The sequence below is a fragment of the Eucyclogobius newberryi genome, unplaced genomic scaffold, assembly GCF_026437365.1.
Source record: "Eucyclogobius newberryi isolate DKJ021-1_F unplaced genomic scaffold, fEucNew1.0.hap1 SCAF_9, whole genome shotgun sequence".
NCBI classification, from domain to species: Eukaryota; Metazoa; Chordata; class Actinopteri; order Gobiiformes; family Gobiidae; genus Eucyclogobius; species Eucyclogobius newberryi.
The window spans coordinates 15,668,140-15,687,772 of record NW_027316532.1 but is presented as its reverse complement, the minus strand read 5'-3'; the positions used below and the strand labels follow the sequence as shown (position 1 = coordinate 15,687,772).

Genomic DNA, 19,633 nt, shown 5'->3' with positions numbered 1-19,633 from the left:
CGGAACTGCGCCCGGGACTGCGCTCTCTGCTGGACGCGCCAGGTATGTCCATGTGCAAACGACAAACGGCAAATGGCAAACGACAAACGGCAAACAGTTAATATTCAGTTACTCTAAAACTGTATTGCCATATTAATGTTGCAGAGTTAGCTTAGGTTAGCTTTGGTTAGCTTACGTGTAATTTCTTCTCAGTTGTTACTGTTGTGTCTAATAATTAGTATTTCCCAGTTTGATTTAGAATGTTAATTTAAAATTTTATTGTCGTTCAATGCATGTTACCTGTTCTAAGTTTGATCAAAGTGTTCATATTTCTGCTCTTTAAAGGGCCAGAGCTTTAAAAAAAAGAACTTTCAACAGTAAACGACTGAAATCAAATAATATAAACCAGGAAATAGCTCAAATCAATCAAAGGTTCATTTATTAAACTAGTTTTATGACACAAGTTATAACTCTGGGTTAGCGACATTAGCATAGCGGCAGCTTTACACCAGCAGAAGCTCAGCGGCAGCGGTTTCACACACGTTGAGAGAAACTAAATATGAAACACAAGAACGAGCAATAATTTCACAGTCGGATATTAAAGTTTATCCAAACGCAAACATTTTTCTAACTCGGATAAACTCGGGATTCTGAAATGTAGGAATCGTGGACGTGCATTAGCATTAGCATTAGCTTCAGCATTAGCTTTAGTGTAAGTATTAGCTCTTAGCCTTTAGCGTGCTACAGAAGGACACAGGTGGGCGACGGTTTGGACTTGATAACGTCCATGAGGCTGATGTGGGCGGGGTTAAACTCCTGCAGCTCCGCCCCCTGCTGGCTCTGCCCCTGCTCCTCGAGGTCACGGGGGTCACAGGGATTGGATGTGACCCTGTACTGCGCTCGGACCGTCCTGAGCGGGTTGTAGTCTGGGCTGATGTGGTCTGGACACCTGAAAGTCTCTCTGATGATCGTTCCCTGTTTGGACAAAGCCACGAAGCCATTTTTGTAGGAAATCATCCTGACGACGGGAAAGTACACAAACTGCACCAGGAGCAGCTTCCCTACGGACGGAGAGGGAGGACAGATGATCCACACATGGTTCTGGGTTCTCCTGGTTCCTTACCTGTGGCCACGCCCCACACTTTGATGGTTCTGTCTCTGGAGCCGGTGAAAACAAACTGATCGCTGTCGGAGAAGGCGGCGCAGAGCACGCCCTCGAAGAAGAAACCCTGACAAACACAACATATATCACTACTGACCACCAGGGGGCGGAGACCAACGCACTGAACATTCCCCGGTCTAGTCCCTGGTCTAGTCCCCGGTCTAGTCCCTGGTCCAGTCCCCGGTCCAGCCCCCGGTCTAGTCCCCGGTCTAGTCCCCGGTCCAGTCCCCGGTCCAGTCCCCGGTCTAGCCCCTAGTCCAGTCCCCGGTCTAGCCCCTGGTCCAGTCCCCGGTCCAAACCCTGGTCCAGTCCCCGGTCCAAACCCGGTCTAGTCCCCGGTCTAGCCCCCAGTCTAGCCCCTGGTCCAGTCCCCGGTCTAGTCCCCGGTCCAGTCCCCGGTCTAGCCCCCGGTCCAGTCCCCGGTCTAGCCCCTGGTCCAGTCCCCGGTCCAAACCCGGTCTAGTCCCCGGTCTAGCCCCCAGTCTAGCCCCCGGTCCAGTCCCCGGTCTAGTCCCCGGTCCAGTCCCCGGTCTAGTCCCCGGTCCAGTCCCCGGTCTAGCCCCTGGTCCAGTCCCCGGTCTAGCCCCTGGTCCAGTCCCCGGTCCAGTCCCTGGTCCCTTGTACCTTGTAGTCCATGGTGTGCTGGAGCCGGGCCGGTCTGAGGGAGTAAAGTCTCTGCGTTGTGTCTTCAGACCCAATCAGGACGTGACTTTCCCAGTTACTCACAGTCACACATGAAACTCGACTGCGATGAGACTCCAGAGCCGAGCCGGAGCCGGACCTGAAGTCATGTAGCCGGACCTCACCACAGCTGGTCCCATAGATGAACCTGAGGACCAGAGACCGGGGTTAGACCTGATCTTGTCCTGGTCCCATAGATGAACCTGAGGGGCAGAGACCGTGGTTAGACCTGGTCCAGTCTTCCTTTATTATATATGTATATATACAATATTTATGTCTTAGTTTTATTCTATTTCCACCACACATTTTATTGAGAATATTTTGTTCTTAGCTTCAACGTTTACATTTTGTCTTTACTTATTTTAATAATTATATCCATTTTAGGTGGAGGTTTGGGGTCTCTTCTCTGGGCCCCTGGCGGAGGTTTTGGGTCTCTTCTCTGGGCCCCGGGTGGAGGTTTTGGATCTCTTCTCTGGGCCCCTGGTGCAGGTTTAGGGTCTCTTCTCTGGGCCCCTGATAGAGGTTCAGGGACTCTTCTCTGAGCCCCTGGTGGAGGTTTTGGGTCTCTTCTCTGGGCCCCTGGTGGAGGTTTTGGGTCTCTTCTATGGGCCCCTGGTGGAGGTTTGGGGCCTTCTCTGATGGTGCTTCCTAAACTTATCTGTACTCAGCCTCATGCATTGTTTTTAATGCACTTGAGTTACACTCTAGGTATGAAAAGCACTTTATGAATACAGTTTGATTCATTGATTGTCCTGTTTAGGTCCCGGTCCGGTCCCTGTCCAGTCCTGGTCCGGTCCCGGTCCGGTCCCGGTCCAGTACCTCTGGTCGTTGAGCAGTCCGCAGCAGGACAGCGGGCCGTGCAGAAGCCCCAGCACCAGCCTGTTCTCTGGACCTTCCACGGCGGGGAAACAGTCTCTGGACGTGAGCTGGAACAGACAGACCTGGTCCTCGTAGGCCACACACAGGAACCTCTCGCTGGGGCTGAGGGCCAGAGTCCGGACCGGGGTCAGACTCTCGGGAGGCGGGATGCAGAGGGTCTCCTGAGGCTGGGACAGAGGGTAGATGAAGATCGTCCCACTGACCAGACCACAAAGGAGCAAGCGTTTGGTCTGAGCCACCTCCAGACACGAGACCTGCACCGACACGGCCATGCGCTCACTGATGCTGCCTGAGAGGACAGAGGGTTACACCTGGTTTAGACCTGGTTTAGTCCTGGTTTAGTCCTGGTTTAGTTCTGGTTTAGTCCTGGTTTAGACCTGGTTTAGACCTGGTTTAAACCTGGTTTAGACCTGGTTTAGTCCTGGTTTAGTCCTGGTTTAGTCCTGGTTTAGTACCGGTCTGCTGGCTCCAGCTGAAGACCTCGTGGTGGCCCTGGTCCTGGACGTAGAAGATCTGGTCAAAGTCCCGTGTCAGGGCGCAGTGTGGCGAGCCGGTCGGGATGTGGGCCGAGGGCTTGTGCCGCGTGTCGTAGCGAAGCGTCCAGAGCTTCACCGCCGTTGACGAACACGACGCCGACACGATGAAGTCCGACAGGAGCGAGAGACGAGAGACCGGAGCGTCCAGACCACAGAGCGAGTCCAGGAGCGCACCTGTCGTGATGGACCACACCTGAGGGACAGAAGGTCAACCTGGTGAACCTGAGAGCAGACGGTGAGAGGGACTGACCCCTATGACCTGTGGGAGTAGAACCTGAGAGCAGACGGTGAGAGGGACTGACCCCGATGACCTGTGGGAGTAGAACCTGAGAGCAGACGGTGAGAGGGACTGACCCCGATGACCTGTGGGAGTAGAACCTGAGAGCAGACGGTGAGAGGGACTGACCCTGATGACCTGGTCCTTGGCGCCGCTGAAGACGAACCTCGAGTCGGATGAAACTGTCGCCGTCAGAACCTCGTCATCGTGAACCAGCTCCAGAAAACGCTGCACGTGATCCAGATCGAGACGGAACAAGGCGAGGACCAGGTCTGAGCCTAAAGACAGAGAACAGGGACTAAATCAGGACTAAACCAGGACTAAACCAGGTCTAAACCAGGACTAAACCAGGTCTAAACCAGGACTAAACCAGGACGAAAGCAGGACTAAACCAGGTCTAAACCATGATTAAACCAGGTCTAAACCAGGACTAAACCAGGACGAAAGCAGGACTAAACCAGGGCTAAACCAGGTCTAAACCATGATTAAACCAGGACTAAACCAGGACTAAACCAGGTACCTGCCATTAGGATCTTCTCGTCGTTGGACACTGAGAACAGAGATGGACTCAGAGGAAACTTCATGGATGTTTGGCCTCCATCTTTAGAGATCTAAAAAAGACAAAATAAGATTTAGAGTCAAAATACAAAAAGTCAAATTAATTAATCCCATGAAGCAGTTTAAATGAGGCTAAAACAACAGCTGCTGCGTCACAAGATGGAGCAGAGGTGAGATCTTGATGTTTTAGTCAGATTGACACATTCTGGTTTTGGATTAAATATAAGAATGATCCAGAAGAGAGATTACCTGGAAGAGAACTCCTTCTTTAAAAACCACCAGAACTTTCTGTTTCCGACCCAGAGCCACAGAACAGCAGAACGTCTGGGTCCTGATCGGGGCCTGCGGACGGGCCTGGCTCTGGTTCTGGTCCTGGTCCTGGCTCTGGCTCTGGCTCTGGCTCTGGTTCTGGTTCTGGTTCTGGTCCCGGCTCTGGCTCTGGTCCCAGCTCTGGTCCTGGTCCCGGCTCTGGTCCTGTTCTTGGAGCCGGACTTGGATGGCTTCTTTGCTCGGGTCAAAGGCCTGGGTGATCCGGACTAAACCCGGTCCACACAGAGAGACCACAGAGTCCTCCAGAACCCCGAGGATCTGAGAGTCCGGGTCCGAGAGCGAGGACAGGAGCGTGGAACCGTCCAGACCGAAGAACTTGACCTGGAGAACACACAGCGGCAGATTTACAACCAATCAGTGAGAGGAGAGAACCCAGGGGCCTCAGAGAACCGAGAGGTGCCTCAGAGAACCGAGAGGGGCCTCAGAGAACCGAGAGGGGCCTCAGAGAACCGAGAGGGGCCTCAGAGAACCGAGAGGGGCCTCAGAGTGTCGTCGGGTTAGAGGATAAGATCATTCAAACCCACTGTCGTACTCATCAGATGGGAAAATGGCTATTGACCTTATTCCGCTCCGCCCACTTTTCCCGCGTATTGACACTTCCTCTGTGATGGCACTTCCTCTGTAATGGCACTTCCTCTGTAATGGCACTTCCTCTGTAATGACACTTCCTCTGTAATGACACTTCCTCTGTAATGACACTTCCTCTGTAATGACACTTCCTCTGTAATGGCACTTCCTCTGTAATGGCACTTCCTCTGTAATGACACTTCCTCTGTAATGACACTTCCTCTGTAATGACACTTCCTCTGTAATGGCACTTCCTCTGTAATGACACTTCCTCTGTAATGACACTTCCTCTGTAATGACACTTCCTCTGTAATGGCACTTCCTCTGTAATGACACTTCCTCTGTAATGACACTTCCTCTGTAATGACACTTCCAGTCCAGCGGGAATTCCGTTGGTTTAAATGAAGAAAAGTCGATATATTTGTGTAAAATGTCCCTGGACTTGAAAACTTTTTAATCTGTGTAGAACTTATTATTACCTGAGTTCACAGCCCTGAGGTCACAGTCCTGAGGTCCTGTGGTCACAGCTCTGAGGTCACAGCCCTGAGGTCACAGTCCTGAGGTCACAGCTCTGAGGTCACAGCCCTGAGGTCACAGCCCTGAGGTCACAGCCCTGAGGTCACAGCTCTGAGGTCACAGCTCTGAGGTCACAGCCCTGAGGTCACAGCCCTGAGGTCACAGCTCTGAGGTCACAGCTCTGAGGTCACAGCCCTGAGGTCACAGTCCTGAGGTCACAGCTCTGAGGTCACAGCCCTGAGGTCACAGCCCTGAGGTCACAGCCCTGAGGTCACAGCTCTGAGGTCACAGCCCTGAGGTCACAGCCCTGAGGTCACAGCTCTGAGGTCACAGCCCTGAGGTCACAGCCCTGAGGTCACAGCTCTGAAGTCACAGCTCTGAAGTCACAGCTCTGAAGTCACAGCTCTGAGATCACAGCCCTGAGGTCCTGAGGTTACTAATACGACCAGAAGAAGGATGATGTCTCCCGGCGGCTCAGACGAGCTTCTAGAATGAGGTGAATAGAAGAACATTCATGATATAAAGAACACGTGGGTGTAATTCCTCATTCGTCCAGGAGGGTTCCATTGCATCATCTGGACTCTGTATATAACAGTGTGTTGAAACCCTGGAGTGGGCGACGCCCAGTGCATTCTGATGCTCTTCAGGTTCTTAGTGATGAGGACAATAGGATGTAGATGTAGAGCCAAGTCCCAAGTGAAACCTAAAACCTCCCTTTATCAGGAGGACCCAGCACATTTGGTGCCCTAGGCGAGCTACTCCCCTGGCCAATTGACCAGTTCTACAGGAAAATGCTACTTTATTTATGGCAAGAGGAAGAGTGCAAAGTGCATAACAGAATATAGGTGTGCCGTGGTTGCCGTGGTTACCTGCGTGTTTGTCTGCACTGTGAGCAGGCCCCTCCTCTCGCACACGCTCAGACGCACACGCCCGTCGTCCGGTGCAAATGCCTCGTCCACGCACACTTCCTGTTTCCCACGAAGCAAACTCCACTTCCTCATGGAGCCGTCTGCAGCCAATGAGACGCAGAGGGCGGAGCCAGTAACGCGCACCTCCAGAACTGCAGCTGAAGCAGAGAGAAAGACTAAAGTTCTGACTGTTCCCGTCCCCCAGGTTCACCCAGGAACCTTTCAGCGCCGTTCTTTTACTCCTGGAATGTTCTTCATAAATATGATCTAAATCCTCCTGAGGTCGATCTGAGCGAGTCACAAAGAGATGTTTATTCCAGTGTGTGTGTGTGTGAGGGGCGTGGCTAAAGCTAGCGTGCACAGGAACAGTTTTGCCTCATTTCTTTGACTTCTCTGCATGTGATGGGCGTGGCGTTTGAACCTCTCTTTATGTCATGCTTTAGCTTTGGATCATTGTCAGACACTTTATGACCTGGAAATATCAGATTGTGGCTCTTGACAAAGCGAGTGCCATAAACATTCCTCTGTAGCGCTTGTTTCCGGTTCAGGGTCGCAGGCGACTGGAACCTGTCCCAGTGACTTTGGGCCTTAGCTCGTCACAGCTAATGTGCTTTGCTAGCTGTGCTTTGCTAGTTGTGCTTTGCTAGTTGTGCTTTGCTAGTTGTGCTTTGCTAGCTGTGCTTTGCTAGCTGTGCTTTGCTAGCTGTGCTTTGCTAAGCATGTGGGCAGCATATATAAGATATTGTGGCTCTGCCACTTAAACATGCTGGTTTTTGATTGGTCGCTGATGTCACTCAGGTCAGTCGCGCTCTGACCACACCTACTTCTGGTCCCTTTGCCGTCTTTTGGTTTCCACCATAAAGTGTCTGCCGTGCAACAACTTTGTGAAGAAAATGGACTTTATGATTAACCGTGACAATAAAGCAACAGGTGAAAATGGATTACCAAGAAAAAACAAGAAAAAAGCTAATGTTTTCAGCTGAACTTATTAAACGTTATAATGCGACAACTTCAGGCTGAACCTGTGTGTCCGAGCAGCGTGTGCAGCAACTGAGCGTCTGGAACGCTCCAAACACCAACGACTCCATCTTCAGAACCAGCAACGACCAACTCCTCCTCCAGACACACGTCCAAACAGAGGACACCTGCAGGGGCAGAACAGCCGAAGGAACAAACTGGGTCAAAACCGGTTTTAACAGTGGTTTTCTCTAATAGTCCTAAAAATGCTGGTCTAAATAAATAAATAAATGTGTAAAGGTCTTGGTGACTGACCTCCCTGCAGGCCTGTGAGCGTGTAGGTCAGAGCGCCCCCTGGAGGCTGCAGGAAGCTGCTCTGTGGGATGAGAATGGGCTCAGTGCAGGAGAGAAGCCACGCCTCACACTGAGAGCAGATCTGTCCAATCAGAGCAGGGTACGGCTGCGAGAGAGAACAGAGCCGCGACAGAAGCTCCGAGTAGAACAGAGTCATGTCTGAAACACAGAGTCATGTCTGAAACACACAGTCATTTTGAAACACAAAGAGCCATGTCTGAAACACAGAGTCATGTCTGAAACACACAGAGTCATGTCTGAAACACACAGAGTCATGTCTGAAACACACAGAGTCAAGTCTGAAACACACAGAGTCAAGTTTGAAACACACAGAGTCATGTCTGAAACACAGAGTCAAGTCTGAAACACACAGAGTCAAGTTTGAAACACACAGAGTCATGTCTGAAACACAGAGTCAAGTCTGAAACACACAGAGTCATGTTTGAAACAAAGAGTCATGTCTGAAACACAGAGTCATGTCTGAAACACAGTCATGTCTGAAACACACAGTCATGTCTGAAACACACAGTCATGTCTGAAACACACACAGTCATGTCTGAAACACACAGAGTCATGTCTGAAACACAGAGTCATGTCTGAAACACACAGTCATGTCTGAAACACAGAGTCAAGTCTGAAACACACAGAGTCATGTCTGAAACACAGAGTCAATTCTGAAACACACAGAGTCATGTCTGAAACACAGAGTCATGTCTGAAACCAGAGGATGGCAGGGCATCTGACTGACCCATGATCCCGTCCAGGAAATCCAGACTGGGCTTGATGAGGACCATCGTGTCTCGGATCAGTTTGGTCTCAATACAGTCCATGATCCTCCAGCTCCGGTCCAAGTCCAGGATCACGGCCTGGATTCCACACACCCGGCTCTTACAGAACAGCCACTCAGAGTTTGCTACGGAGCAACCACAGAGGGAGTGAATACAGGGAAGAACAGCAACTCGGAGTTTGCTACGGAGCAACCTCAGAGGGAGTGAACACAGGAAAGAACAGCCACTCGGAGTTAGCTACGGAGAAACCACAGAGGGAGTGAACACGGGGAAGAACAGCCACTCCGAGTTAGCTACGGAGCAACCACAGAGGGAGTGAACACAGGAAGAACAGCCACTCGGAGTTAGCTACAGAGCAACCACAGAGGAAGTGAACACAGGAAGAACAGCCACTCGGAGTTAGCTACAGAGCAACCACAGAGGAAGTGAACACAGGAAGAACAGCCACTCGGAGTTAGCTACGGAGCAACCACATCAGAGCCTCTGCATGTCTCTGATTGACAGCAGGTCCAGAGGAGGCTGAAGGTATCTGAGCCCCTTTTGGGTCCTTGCCCCGGGTTCACAGGTCTGTGTACGGCCCTGGGTATTGTCTAGTTCAGGGCTATTCAACATAAGGCCCGGGGGACAATTCAGGCCCTCCAAGCATTTAAAAACGGCCCACAACCCATCTTCCAAATATTACACATAAATTGTTTATTGGTTAATTCACAGCAGGTTAAGGAAGCTGACGACCAATCACATCAGGTTAAGGAAGCTGACGACCAATCACAGCAGGTTAAGGAAGATGACGACCAATCACAGCAGGTTACCATAGCAACCATAGATGTAGACTTTATTAAATGATGACATCACAAAGAATGCTGGTTGCCTGAAAACCAGGTAGAACTTAGACTTTCTTCTTTAGACTTTCTTCTTGAGACTTTCTTCCATTTATTCAGTTCTCTGCCAACCGCCATAAAACAACAACAACAACAACAATAAAGTCTGGCGGTGACTACGACAAAGTCTGAGGACTAAAGTCTGGCGGTAATGCAACACTCGGATGCCAACCGCCATAAAACAACAACAACAACAACTCTGCAAGAAAATCAAGAGCTCCAAAATGAACGCATCAAAAATCAAGATATGACTAGGAAAGAAGAGCGATTACAAGACGAACGAGCGCTAACGGATAAGAAGGTTCTGGCCTAAAAGCAGCTCGAGACCTTCAACACAGACTGCCTGAGATCGAGAGAAGAACCGAGATCCAGAGAAGAACCGAGATCCAGAGAAGAACCGAGATCCAGAGAAGAACCGAGATCCAGAGAAGAACCGCGATCGAGAGAAGAACCGAGATAGAGAGAAGAACCGAGATCGAGAGAAGAACTGAGATCAAGAGAAGAACAGAGATCCAGAGAAGAACCGAGATCGATCCAGAGAAGAACCAAGATCGATCCAGAGAAGAACCGAGATCGATCCAGAGAAGAACTGAGATCGAGAGAAAACACAAGATCGAGAGAAGAACCGAGATCGAGAGAAGAACCGAGATCGAGAGAAGAACTGAGATCGAAGAGAAGAACCGAGATGGATCGAGAGAAGAACTGAGATCGAGAGAAGAACTGAGATCGAGAGAAGAACCAAGATCAAGAGAAGAACCGAGATCCAGAGAAGAACCGAGATCCAGAGAAGAACTGAGATCGAGAGAAGAATTGAGATCGATCCAGAGAAGAACTGAGATCGAGAGAAGAATTGAGATCGATCCAGAGAAGAACCGAGATGGAGAGAAGAACCGAGATGGAGAGAAGAACCGAGATCAAGAGAAGAGCCGAAATCCAGAGAAGAACCGAGATCCAGAGAAGAACCAAGATCGATCCAGAGAAGAACTGAGATCGAAGAGAAGAACCGAGATAGATCGAGAGAAGAACTGAGGTCGAGAAGAACCGAGATCAAGAGAAGAACCGAGATCAAGAGAAGAACCGAGATCGATCCAGAGAAGAACTGAGATCGAGAGAAGAATTGAGATTGATCGAGAGAAGAACCGAGATCGAAGAGAAGAACCGAGATCGAAGAGAAGAACCGAGATTGAGAGAAGAACCGAGATCGATTGAGAGAAGAACTGAGATTGAGAGAAGAACTGAGATCGAGAGAAGAACCGAGATTGAGAGAAGAACCGAGATCGAAGAGAAGAACTGAGATTGAGAGAAGAACTGAGATCGAGAGAAGAACCGAGATCGAAGAGAAGAACCGAGATCGATTGAGAGAAGAACTGAGATCGAGAGAAGAACTGAGATAGAGAGAAGAACCGAGATCAAGTGAATAACCGAGATCCAGAGAAGAACCGAGGTCAATCCAGAGAAGAACTGAGATCGATTGAGAGAAGAACCGAGATCGAAGAGAAGAACCGAGATCGAGAGAAGAACCGAGATCGATTGAGAGAAGAACTGAGATCGAGAGAAGAACTGAGATCAAGAGAAGAATTGAGATCGATTGAGAGAAGAACCGAGATCCAGAGAAGAACCGAGATCCAGAGAAGAACCGAGATCCAGAGAAGAACCGAGATGGAGAGGACGATGGAACCGCTCATGCGACTGCAAAAGATTGCATTGTTGAGTCGCCAGAAGAGTTCTTTACACGAGCTGCGTCAGAGCGTGCAATCGGAGCTGACGCGAGCTGAACTGCTGAAGGAGCGATATGAGGACGAGGACGGCGTCTGCGAGGAAGAGTATGACGCTCTCCTGGCTTTTATCGAGCCACGTACGAAAGAACGGAGGAATCTGGAAGAGGAAATGGAAAGATTGACAAAGCAGATCTTCAGCTTGAAAGAGGAACTTGAGCGTTTCAAATCGGTAGAAGAGCGCCGCCTTCAGTTACAAGCGGAAACCGGTCGAATCCGTGAGGAAAACGAGGCGGTTCATGAGGAGTGTAAAGAGCTTTGGGAGAAAGAGAATCATCTAGAGAAGGTTCGAGAGGAATGTACGACTCTGGAAGAGGAGATGGAAGTATTGAGAGTCCAGAACGGCAAATTACACGAGGAGTTGAAACGTTTGAAATCAAAACCTCATCAAGAAGACGCGGAAGAGCTCTATGTTCAGTTAACGTCGGAAAAAGATCGTTTCTACGAGGAAAACGCACAACTACGAGACGACATTTCCAAACTGCTGAAGGAACTGGCGCGAGAGTCGTGTTGGAGGAAGAAATGTGAAGCGATGGAAGTGTCCAAATCTGCCTTAGAAAACGAGAACAAGCAACTGACAGAATATCTCTGGAATGTAAGGCAAGCGTATGACAAGAGAAAGAAGGAGGAGTTTACGTACAAGCAGAAAGGCTTCGAGATCCAGGAGCTGAAGGTTCTCAACGAAAGGAACCAGCAGGACATTGACGAGATGCTGCAGAAAACGATAGAGCTCAAAGTCAAGTCGGAGCGTTACAAGGACGTGGACGAGGAAGCGGCTGATCTCCAGGCAACGAAGAAGAAACTAGAGAAGAAAAAACTCAAACTGGAGAAGAAATTACAAACGTTTGAAGAGTCTGAGGGCGAGATTCATCAAGTCACATATGATATAAGTCAATTAAGAAAAGAAAATGTCATCTTGTGTAAAGAATGTGCAGCGTTGGACGATCGCGTTGCTCAAAAGAAGCTGCTAAAAGTCCATTTGAAGACACTTAAAAGTGAGAAAAAGTCTCTGATGCAAAGACAGGACGACCTGAAGAGGGACATCTCCGAGTGGGACGTGGGAGCCACAAAGCGGCTCGTGGACCAATGTGTGGCTCAAAACAAAAGGTTCAAGAATGAGATCAAAGATTTGCAGTACGTGAACAATCAGCTGCAGGAGCAGTACGAGGACGTGTTTGTCGCCGTGTACAGCCACAAACTGACCGAGTTTTCAAACGACAACTTCAAGAAAGAGATAGAAGCCACAAAGAAGCTAAACAAGTCGCAAAGGACGGACATAAGACAACACAGGGACAAGATGAAGACCAGAGCGAGCGTTTAGAGCCCCGTGTGGGGACAGGGCCAACGTGATGACCAGAGCGGGTCAAGACCAGAGCGGATCAAGACCAGAGCGGGTCAAGACCAGAGCGGGTCCAGACCAGGGCGGGTCCAGACTAGGGCGGGTCCAGACCAGAGCGGGTCAAGACCAGGGCGAGTCCAGACCAGAGCGGGTCAAGTCCAGGACGGGTCCAGACCAGGGCGGGTCCAGAACAGGACGGGTCCAGACCAGGGCGGGTCCAGACCAGGGCGGGTCCAGACCAGAGCGGGTCCAGACCAGGGCAGGTCCAGACCAGAGGCGTGTCCCCGCTCGGGCGTTTGATTTTCATTGCACTTTTCTCTTTTATGTCTCAAACTGGTGATTTCTGTCTTTGTGATTTTAATGCATTTTTCCTGTTGCTGTTGTTATGTATGAATTGTGCTCCACAAATAAACTAACTAAAAGTAATGTTTTTGACTTGACAAAACAAATATTAATGCCGGAAAATAGAACAGCTCATGCCAGAGACAGATCACACCCCTTTCACACCCCTGTCACGCCCCTTTCACACCCCTTTCTGCGGCTACACTATTCAGGCATCCAGGTCACACACATCAGCGTTGGTGACATCGTGCCCCAGCCTCTGACTCTTAGTATTATTCTAATCCATCTCACAGATGAAAGTCTCGAGGCTCAGGAGCCGACAGCGCTCATCGCCAGGAGCCAACAGCGCTCATCGCCAGGAGCCCTAAAACGTCCAGTTCTGTCGACTCGTATTGTTCATGTGTGAAACATGAGTTGTTTTTAGAGTTAGTGTCATATTTTTACTGCGTCAGGCTCTCATTGGCCCCGTGTTCATCGATTTTTAAGGTGGCGCTACTGAGTCGTCTTTCAAAATTTCACTTCACTTCGAGACCACAGGACTCTGGGACATTTGTCTAAGGACACAGGACGCTGGGACATGTGGGTTTAGTCCCAGTTTGAGTCCTAGTTTCATTCTGGTTCTGTGATGGGGACAGTTTTCGTGACTCAAAACATTTTGTTAGTGGCGTGTTGTGCACCTCGGCCCAGGGGACCAGTGGCCCAAGGGGCCCAAGGGACCAGGGGCCCAAGGGACCAGGGGCCTTGGCCTACATGGAAAACCTTTAAAATTGGACTTTACTCAAATGTTGTTTTGATTCTGCAGAATAACAAAATGCTTTGGACTTTTATGTCCTGAACATTCGAACACAGCGGCATCAGCAGGTCAATAAGAGAAGTACACGCATCTCTCGACATACAACAGATCAATATTTTGAGTGCAAATCTTACCAATGACTTCCTGTTTAAGCTCCTCCCACAGTCCGGCCTGCAGCAGGTGAGACGGCAGCTCCTGCAGTTTTCTAACATTTGCCAATCCTGCGCCGAACCACAGCGGCTGCGGTGGCACCTGATGTACAACAGACATCACACTTGTATCAGAGCGCCCCCTACAGGAGCAGAGTCTGTACCTTTCTGTCGGGGAGCACCAGACGCACAACAGACATCACACTTGTATCAGAGCGCCCCCTACAGAAGCAGAGTCTGTACCTTTCTGTCGGGGAGCACCAGACGCACAACAGACATCACACTTGTATCAGAGCGCCCCCTACAGGAGCAGAGTCTGTACCTTTCTGTCGGGGAGCACCAGACGCACAACAGACATCACACTTGTATCAGAGCGCCCCCCACAGGAGCAGAGTCTGTACCTTTCTGTCAGATAAGATAAGATAAGATAATCCTGGAGCACCTGACGCACAACAGACATCACACTTGTAGTCAGAGCGCCCCCTACAGGAGCAGAGTCAGTACCTTTCTGTCAGGGAGCACCTGACGCACAACAGACATCACACTTGTATCAGAGCGCCCCCTACAGGAGCAGAGTCTGTACCTTTCTGTCAGGGAGCACCAGAGAGAGTCTGGGCAGAGAAACAGGTTTGAGTTTCCCGCTCCATCGTCCGAGGAAGAACTCAGCCAGAATCTTCAGAGCGCGTCCTTTTCTCTCTGAAGTGAGATACCTCGAGGTGACGACTTCAGAGAAACGCCTGGAAACAAGAGGAGACCACGACAAACCATGTGACTACCTTCTGATGAGACCACAACAAACCCCATGTGACCACGTTCTGAGGAGACCACAACAAACCACGTGTGACCGCCTTCTGAGGAGACCACAACAAACCACGTGTGACCGCCTTCTGAGGAGACCACAACAAACCACGTGTGACCGCCTTCTGAGGAGACCACAACAAACCACGTGTGACCACCTTCTGAGGAGACCACAACAAACCACGTGTGACCACCTTCTGAGGAAACCACAACAAACCACGTGTGACCACCTTCTGAGGAGACCACAACAAACCACGTGTGACCACCTTCTGTTTCTTCTAGTTTAAACATTCACATTTGACCTGTTTTTGAAGACGATCGTGGCGATGCCGTTGGTCCAGCGCTCGGTCAGGTGTTCTGTGAGGTCATACTTTAGCCCCGCCCACAGGAGGGGGGGCAGGCGGATGAGGGCGGGGCTCGGGGGCAGGGAGTGTCTGTAGACCTCTTTTATGACATCATCATCCAGCGACAGCACGTCACGCAGCTCACACTCCAATAGCCCCTCCCTTCAAGTAGAAACCAAAACCAAATAACCCTTGATTACATACGACTATAAAAGACGTACAACTACAAAAGACATACAACTACAAAAGACGTACAACTGCAGAAGACGTACAACTACAACTACAGAAGACGTCCAACTACAGAAGATGTACAACTACAGAAAGTCTAACCAAGCTCTATACCGAGGTCTAACCTGGCCAGAGCGATGTATCCGAGCGCTGCGGCTGTCAGCTCTTGTCCATGTCGTTCTTCCATCATGTGCAGCAGCAGTGACATCATTTCCTGTGCGTTGGCGGCCAATCGCAGCTCGGCTAACGGCGTGAACGAGTTCCAGCGTTTCCCCAGCGACAGCATCAGCTTCAGGTGCAGTGGACTTCCGGACTTCTCCAAACTTTTCAGCACAAACTCCTCCTGTTCCGGCGTCAGAGTCCGACTCGCCGACCACAGATACGACTCCGCGATCATCTTCCCGTCGTCCGGCCCCAAACGCCCCACCTCAAAGAAGTTCTCCAGCGTTTCCCGCCGCAGTCGCATTCTTGCGAACGCTTCCGATTTGGTCTCCATGGACACGACCAGGTGCACGTTCGGCGGGAGCTCGTACGGCAGCCATCGCACTTTGCCCTTCGTATCCGCGAGCTGATCAATGTCGTCCAGGATTATCAGTAAATTGTTCCCCTGCTGCGACACTTGTTCGAGCGTGTTCCAGAAAAAGCGGACGAGGTGCGCGTCGGCCGTGAGCGAAGTTGGCGGCGCCAACCCGAACGCCAAACAGATCTGGCCGCACAGACTTCGCAGCGTGTTCTCGACGCTGTACTTTTGCGGGTGCGGCAAAGACAACAGCCGAACGACGACCGCGGCTCGGTTTTCCAACACGCTTCGCATTTCCTGAGCCAGTTTGCATAGGAGCAGCGTTTTACCCATCCCCAAATCTCCGTGGACGATGATCGGAGCGTGGCATTGGTTCGTCGACTCCCACATCGTCAGGCAGAGCTTCCCCAGCAGACCCTCCCTCCCCTGGACGTCTCTGCACAGCTCGGCACTTGCGCTAACGTGACAGCTAACTTCCTCTGCGAGTGAATCCCTCAAGTCGACCTTCTCTTCTTGGACACTGCCCCAGATCTTGCGCCGTTTCTCGTTCAAAGCAACGCTGACCCTAGACTTCATCTGCGACACGAACTGCTCGCACAAGCCCTCCAGGTACTGCGCATGCTCCTTGCGTTTGGGGTCGACAGCACCCTTTGACAGCTCGACGCAGTGCAGGTTGAGGATCTTCTGCTGGCCAGAGAGGAGCCTCGCTTTGAGGGACGAGAGCAGACCCTGCGCCTCAGGGTCCTGCAGACCGTCCACCGCCAGGTCCAGGAACTTACCGAAGCGTTTGGGGCCCTCGCGGACTTTCTGACGAGGAATCTCCCGGACAAAGATGAGAGACGAAGATTCGCCTCCGTTGGCCCATAAGCCCAGCTCAAATTCTCTCTCGGTGACTGTGGAGGACATAGAACACTCTGAAAGATGAAGAAAACTGTGACAAATATGCAGTGTGTTTCTAAAGCGGCAACGACTAATCGACTAATCGTGATGAGTCGACTATAAAAACTGCTGGTAGTTTCTCCAATGATGTTTGTCTGGACTAGAAGAAGAGGAGCACTCTACCACAAGAACATCTCCAGGTCAAATCCTCCAGCTAAAGTCCTGCCCAAAACAAAACCAAGATGTGGAGATGGGTCCAGCTAAGGTCCCGAATCCAGGCCTGGACTAGACCAAGATCTGGACATTTGTCCCCAGGCGCTGAAGAGGGCAAGTTTAACCCAGCGGCATAAGCTTTTGTGCCGAGGGTTGCTTCTGACCTGACCTGCCCTGACCTGACCTAAGTCTGACCTGCCCTAACCTGCCCTGACCTGCCCTCAGTCTGCCCTGCCCTGACCTGCCCTGCCCTGAGTCTGCCCTGCCCTCAGTCTGCCTTGACCTGACCTGACCTGCCCTGCCCTGACCTCAGTCTGCCCTGACCTGACCTGACCTTCCCTGGCCTGACCTGCCCTCAGTCTGACCTGCCCTGCCCTGACCTGCCCTCAGTCTGACCTGCCCTGATCTCAGTCTGACCTGACCTGCCCTAACCTGCCCTGACACGTTCACTTGTCCAGCTTTTCTATCATTGTTGAATTAATGAACTTCTCATTGTGCTTGAATGTCCCCTCGAGAACAAATAAAGAGCTATTGATTGAAAGTTTCATCCCCGAAACGCTCTGACCTGAGGTGTAGTAGCGCTGCTTCTCCTCCAGGCGGAGCGCTCCGGAGCTTTGGGCTGAACTCGCAGTGTTTCTGAGCAGCTGCAGGAGCTGAGTCTCTGTGGATTTCCATCTCGCTGCGTCGCCTTCTCGTTTTGTAGCGTTCTCTGGAGAGAAGTCACTGAAGTGAACCAGGTGAGTCGTGATTGGCTGCAGGACGTAGGTGGGCGGGACCGAGTTGGCGTCTCTGAGATACCATTGGTTGAGCAGTTTAAGGCCGTCCGTGTTCTTGGCGAGTTTGGATAAAAACATCTCAAAGTGTTTTTGGGAGATGAGACGTGGCAGAGCACGGTGACCGTAACGGTTTCCCAGAAGAGCCTGAGGAGAAGACAACAAGACAAGACAACAACAAGACAAGACAACAATACAGCAAGACAACAAGACAATAAAACAACAAGACAAGATAACAAGACTGAGAAAAAGAGTGAGGATAGAATCAGACACATTCTGACAGAGGCTTAAATCAGTTTTAAACATTCAGATCACACTAAAAATTCTTTTTTCTCTCCAAAACACAATAAAACAACACAACAAACTCACGACAAACACGGGAATGACAGAGATCCTTCTGGACGTCTGGATCTCATGGAGGAACAGTTCACAGGAGTCGTGTTGGACAGAAGGAGAGTTTCTCAGGCCCCAGCGCAAATCCACCACCTGAAAACACGTGTATATTTACTCCAAAAACTGAACTGCTCAGAGCTGAAGCTGCAGCCAATCTTAAACTCAAGGACTGAAGAGTGCAGCATAATGTCCCAAGAAGCCCCGGATCACTGGTCTAAAAGACTACAGACCTGTGGCACTGACGTCTGTAGTCATGAAGTCATTTGAGCGCCTGGTCCTCCCCCACCTCAAGTCCCTCACCTTCACCCTGTTGGACCCCCTGCTGGACCCCCTGCTGGAGCCCCTGGGGGAGCGCCGAATCCCCCAGGGGCAGTGCTGACTTCCTGACGGATCAGAGGCAGTCCGTGCGGCTGGGGAAGAATGTCTCAGACACTGGGACCCTCAGCACAGGAGCTCCACAGAGCTGTGTACTTTCTCCCCTGCTTTTCTCCCTGAACACAAACTGCTGCACCTCCAGCCACGACGACACCACCCTCATTGGTATTTTTTATCCTACAGCAGACTTTAATTGTTTCTCTTTTGACTTATTCATTGTTCATTGTTTTATGTTGTTCTGAATCACCAGGACAACTTCCTGTTTGTGAATTCTGTTCTTTGACAGAATTAAAGCTTTTGTGAGTCTGACCTCAAACACGAGTCCGAGGCGGCGACAGAACGTCAGGACTTCAGGATAAGCTTTCTCCAGCAGAGCTTTCCTCTCACTGCTCATGTCTGCACAAAGAAACAACAAACACAACAGTTACATTCAAACTTTTTCAATTGTGAATATAGATTTTCACATTTCTTTTTATTTAAAAAGTTAATTAAAATAGGGTAAATGAGCTTGTAGAGACAAGCTCATTTACCTCATTAAGAGAAACAGCAGAGCCTCGATGGGCTTAATTTTGAAAGTTCTTTAATGTTTTAGTGAAACATCATCATCAACACGAGAAAAAGCTGAATCACAAACATTCTGAATAAAATTAAATTAAATATTTTGTGATGAGTTTACGGGAGTTTGTGCAAATGTGATTAAACTGTGAAGAACCCACCAAAGCCTCAGTCCTGACCAAGCGAACTCACCAAACTGACTTCACAATATGAATAATACAAACTTTATCATGTAAATAACTTTGACATCTATAAATGTGACTAAAATATCAAATCAAATATGGCATGATTAAAATTGTTCTCACCAGTGAAAGTCGAGCAGACGAAGACTCGGATCATGTTGGACTCAGAGGACGGATTCAGGACAGGTTTTCCCCGAAGAAGCTCCTGGAGACTCCACGCTCCTCCTCCTGCTGCTCCTGCTCCTCCTCCTGCTGACACTCCCCCTGCTCCTCCTCCTGCTGCTCCTGCTGACACTCCCCCTGCTCCTCCTCCTGCTGCTCCTCCTCCTGCTGACACTCCCCCTGCTGCTCCTGCGCCTCCTCCTGCTGACACTCCCCCTGCTGCTCCTGCTCCTCCTCCTGCTGACACTCCCCCTGCTCCTCCTCCTGCTGCTGCTGCTCCTCCTCCTGCTGACATTCCCCCTGCCCCTGCTCCTCCTGCTGACATTCCCCCTGCTCCTCCTGCTGCTGCTCCGCCTCCTGCTGCTAATCCTCCTGCTTCTCCTCCTCCTCCTATCGCTCCTGCTCCTCCTCCTGCTGCTCCTCCTGTTGCTCCTGCTCCTCCT

The 19,633-nt window shown here is 50.5% G+C and overlaps 1 protein-coding gene across 1 annotated transcript; it reads right to left on the bottom strand.

Moving 5' to 3' along the window:
- Nucleotides 1-651: 651 nt before the first annotated feature.
- On the bottom strand, nt 652-17,688 carry nwd1 (NACHT and WD repeat domain containing 1). Its single transcript, XM_072437956.1, has 17 exons — nt 17,316-17,688; nt 15,264-16,551; nt 14,869-15,072; nt 14,352-14,505; nt 13,754-13,871; nt 8,453-8,617; nt 7,666-7,863; nt 7,416-7,538; nt 6,355-6,551; nt 4,322-4,723; nt 4,035-4,125; nt 3,644-3,792; nt 3,157-3,430; nt 2,642-2,990; nt 1,766-1,970; nt 1,103-1,208; nt 652-1,040 (listed from the first exon to the last, which is right to left on the bottom strand). The coding sequence occupies exons 1-17, from the start codon at nt 17,602-17,604 to the stop codon at nt 721-723; spliced, it is 4,632 nt and encodes a 1,543-aa protein (XP_072294057.1). The 5' UTR covers nt 17,605-17,688; the 3' UTR covers nt 652-720.
- Nucleotides 17,689-19,633: the final 1,945 nt, after the last annotated feature.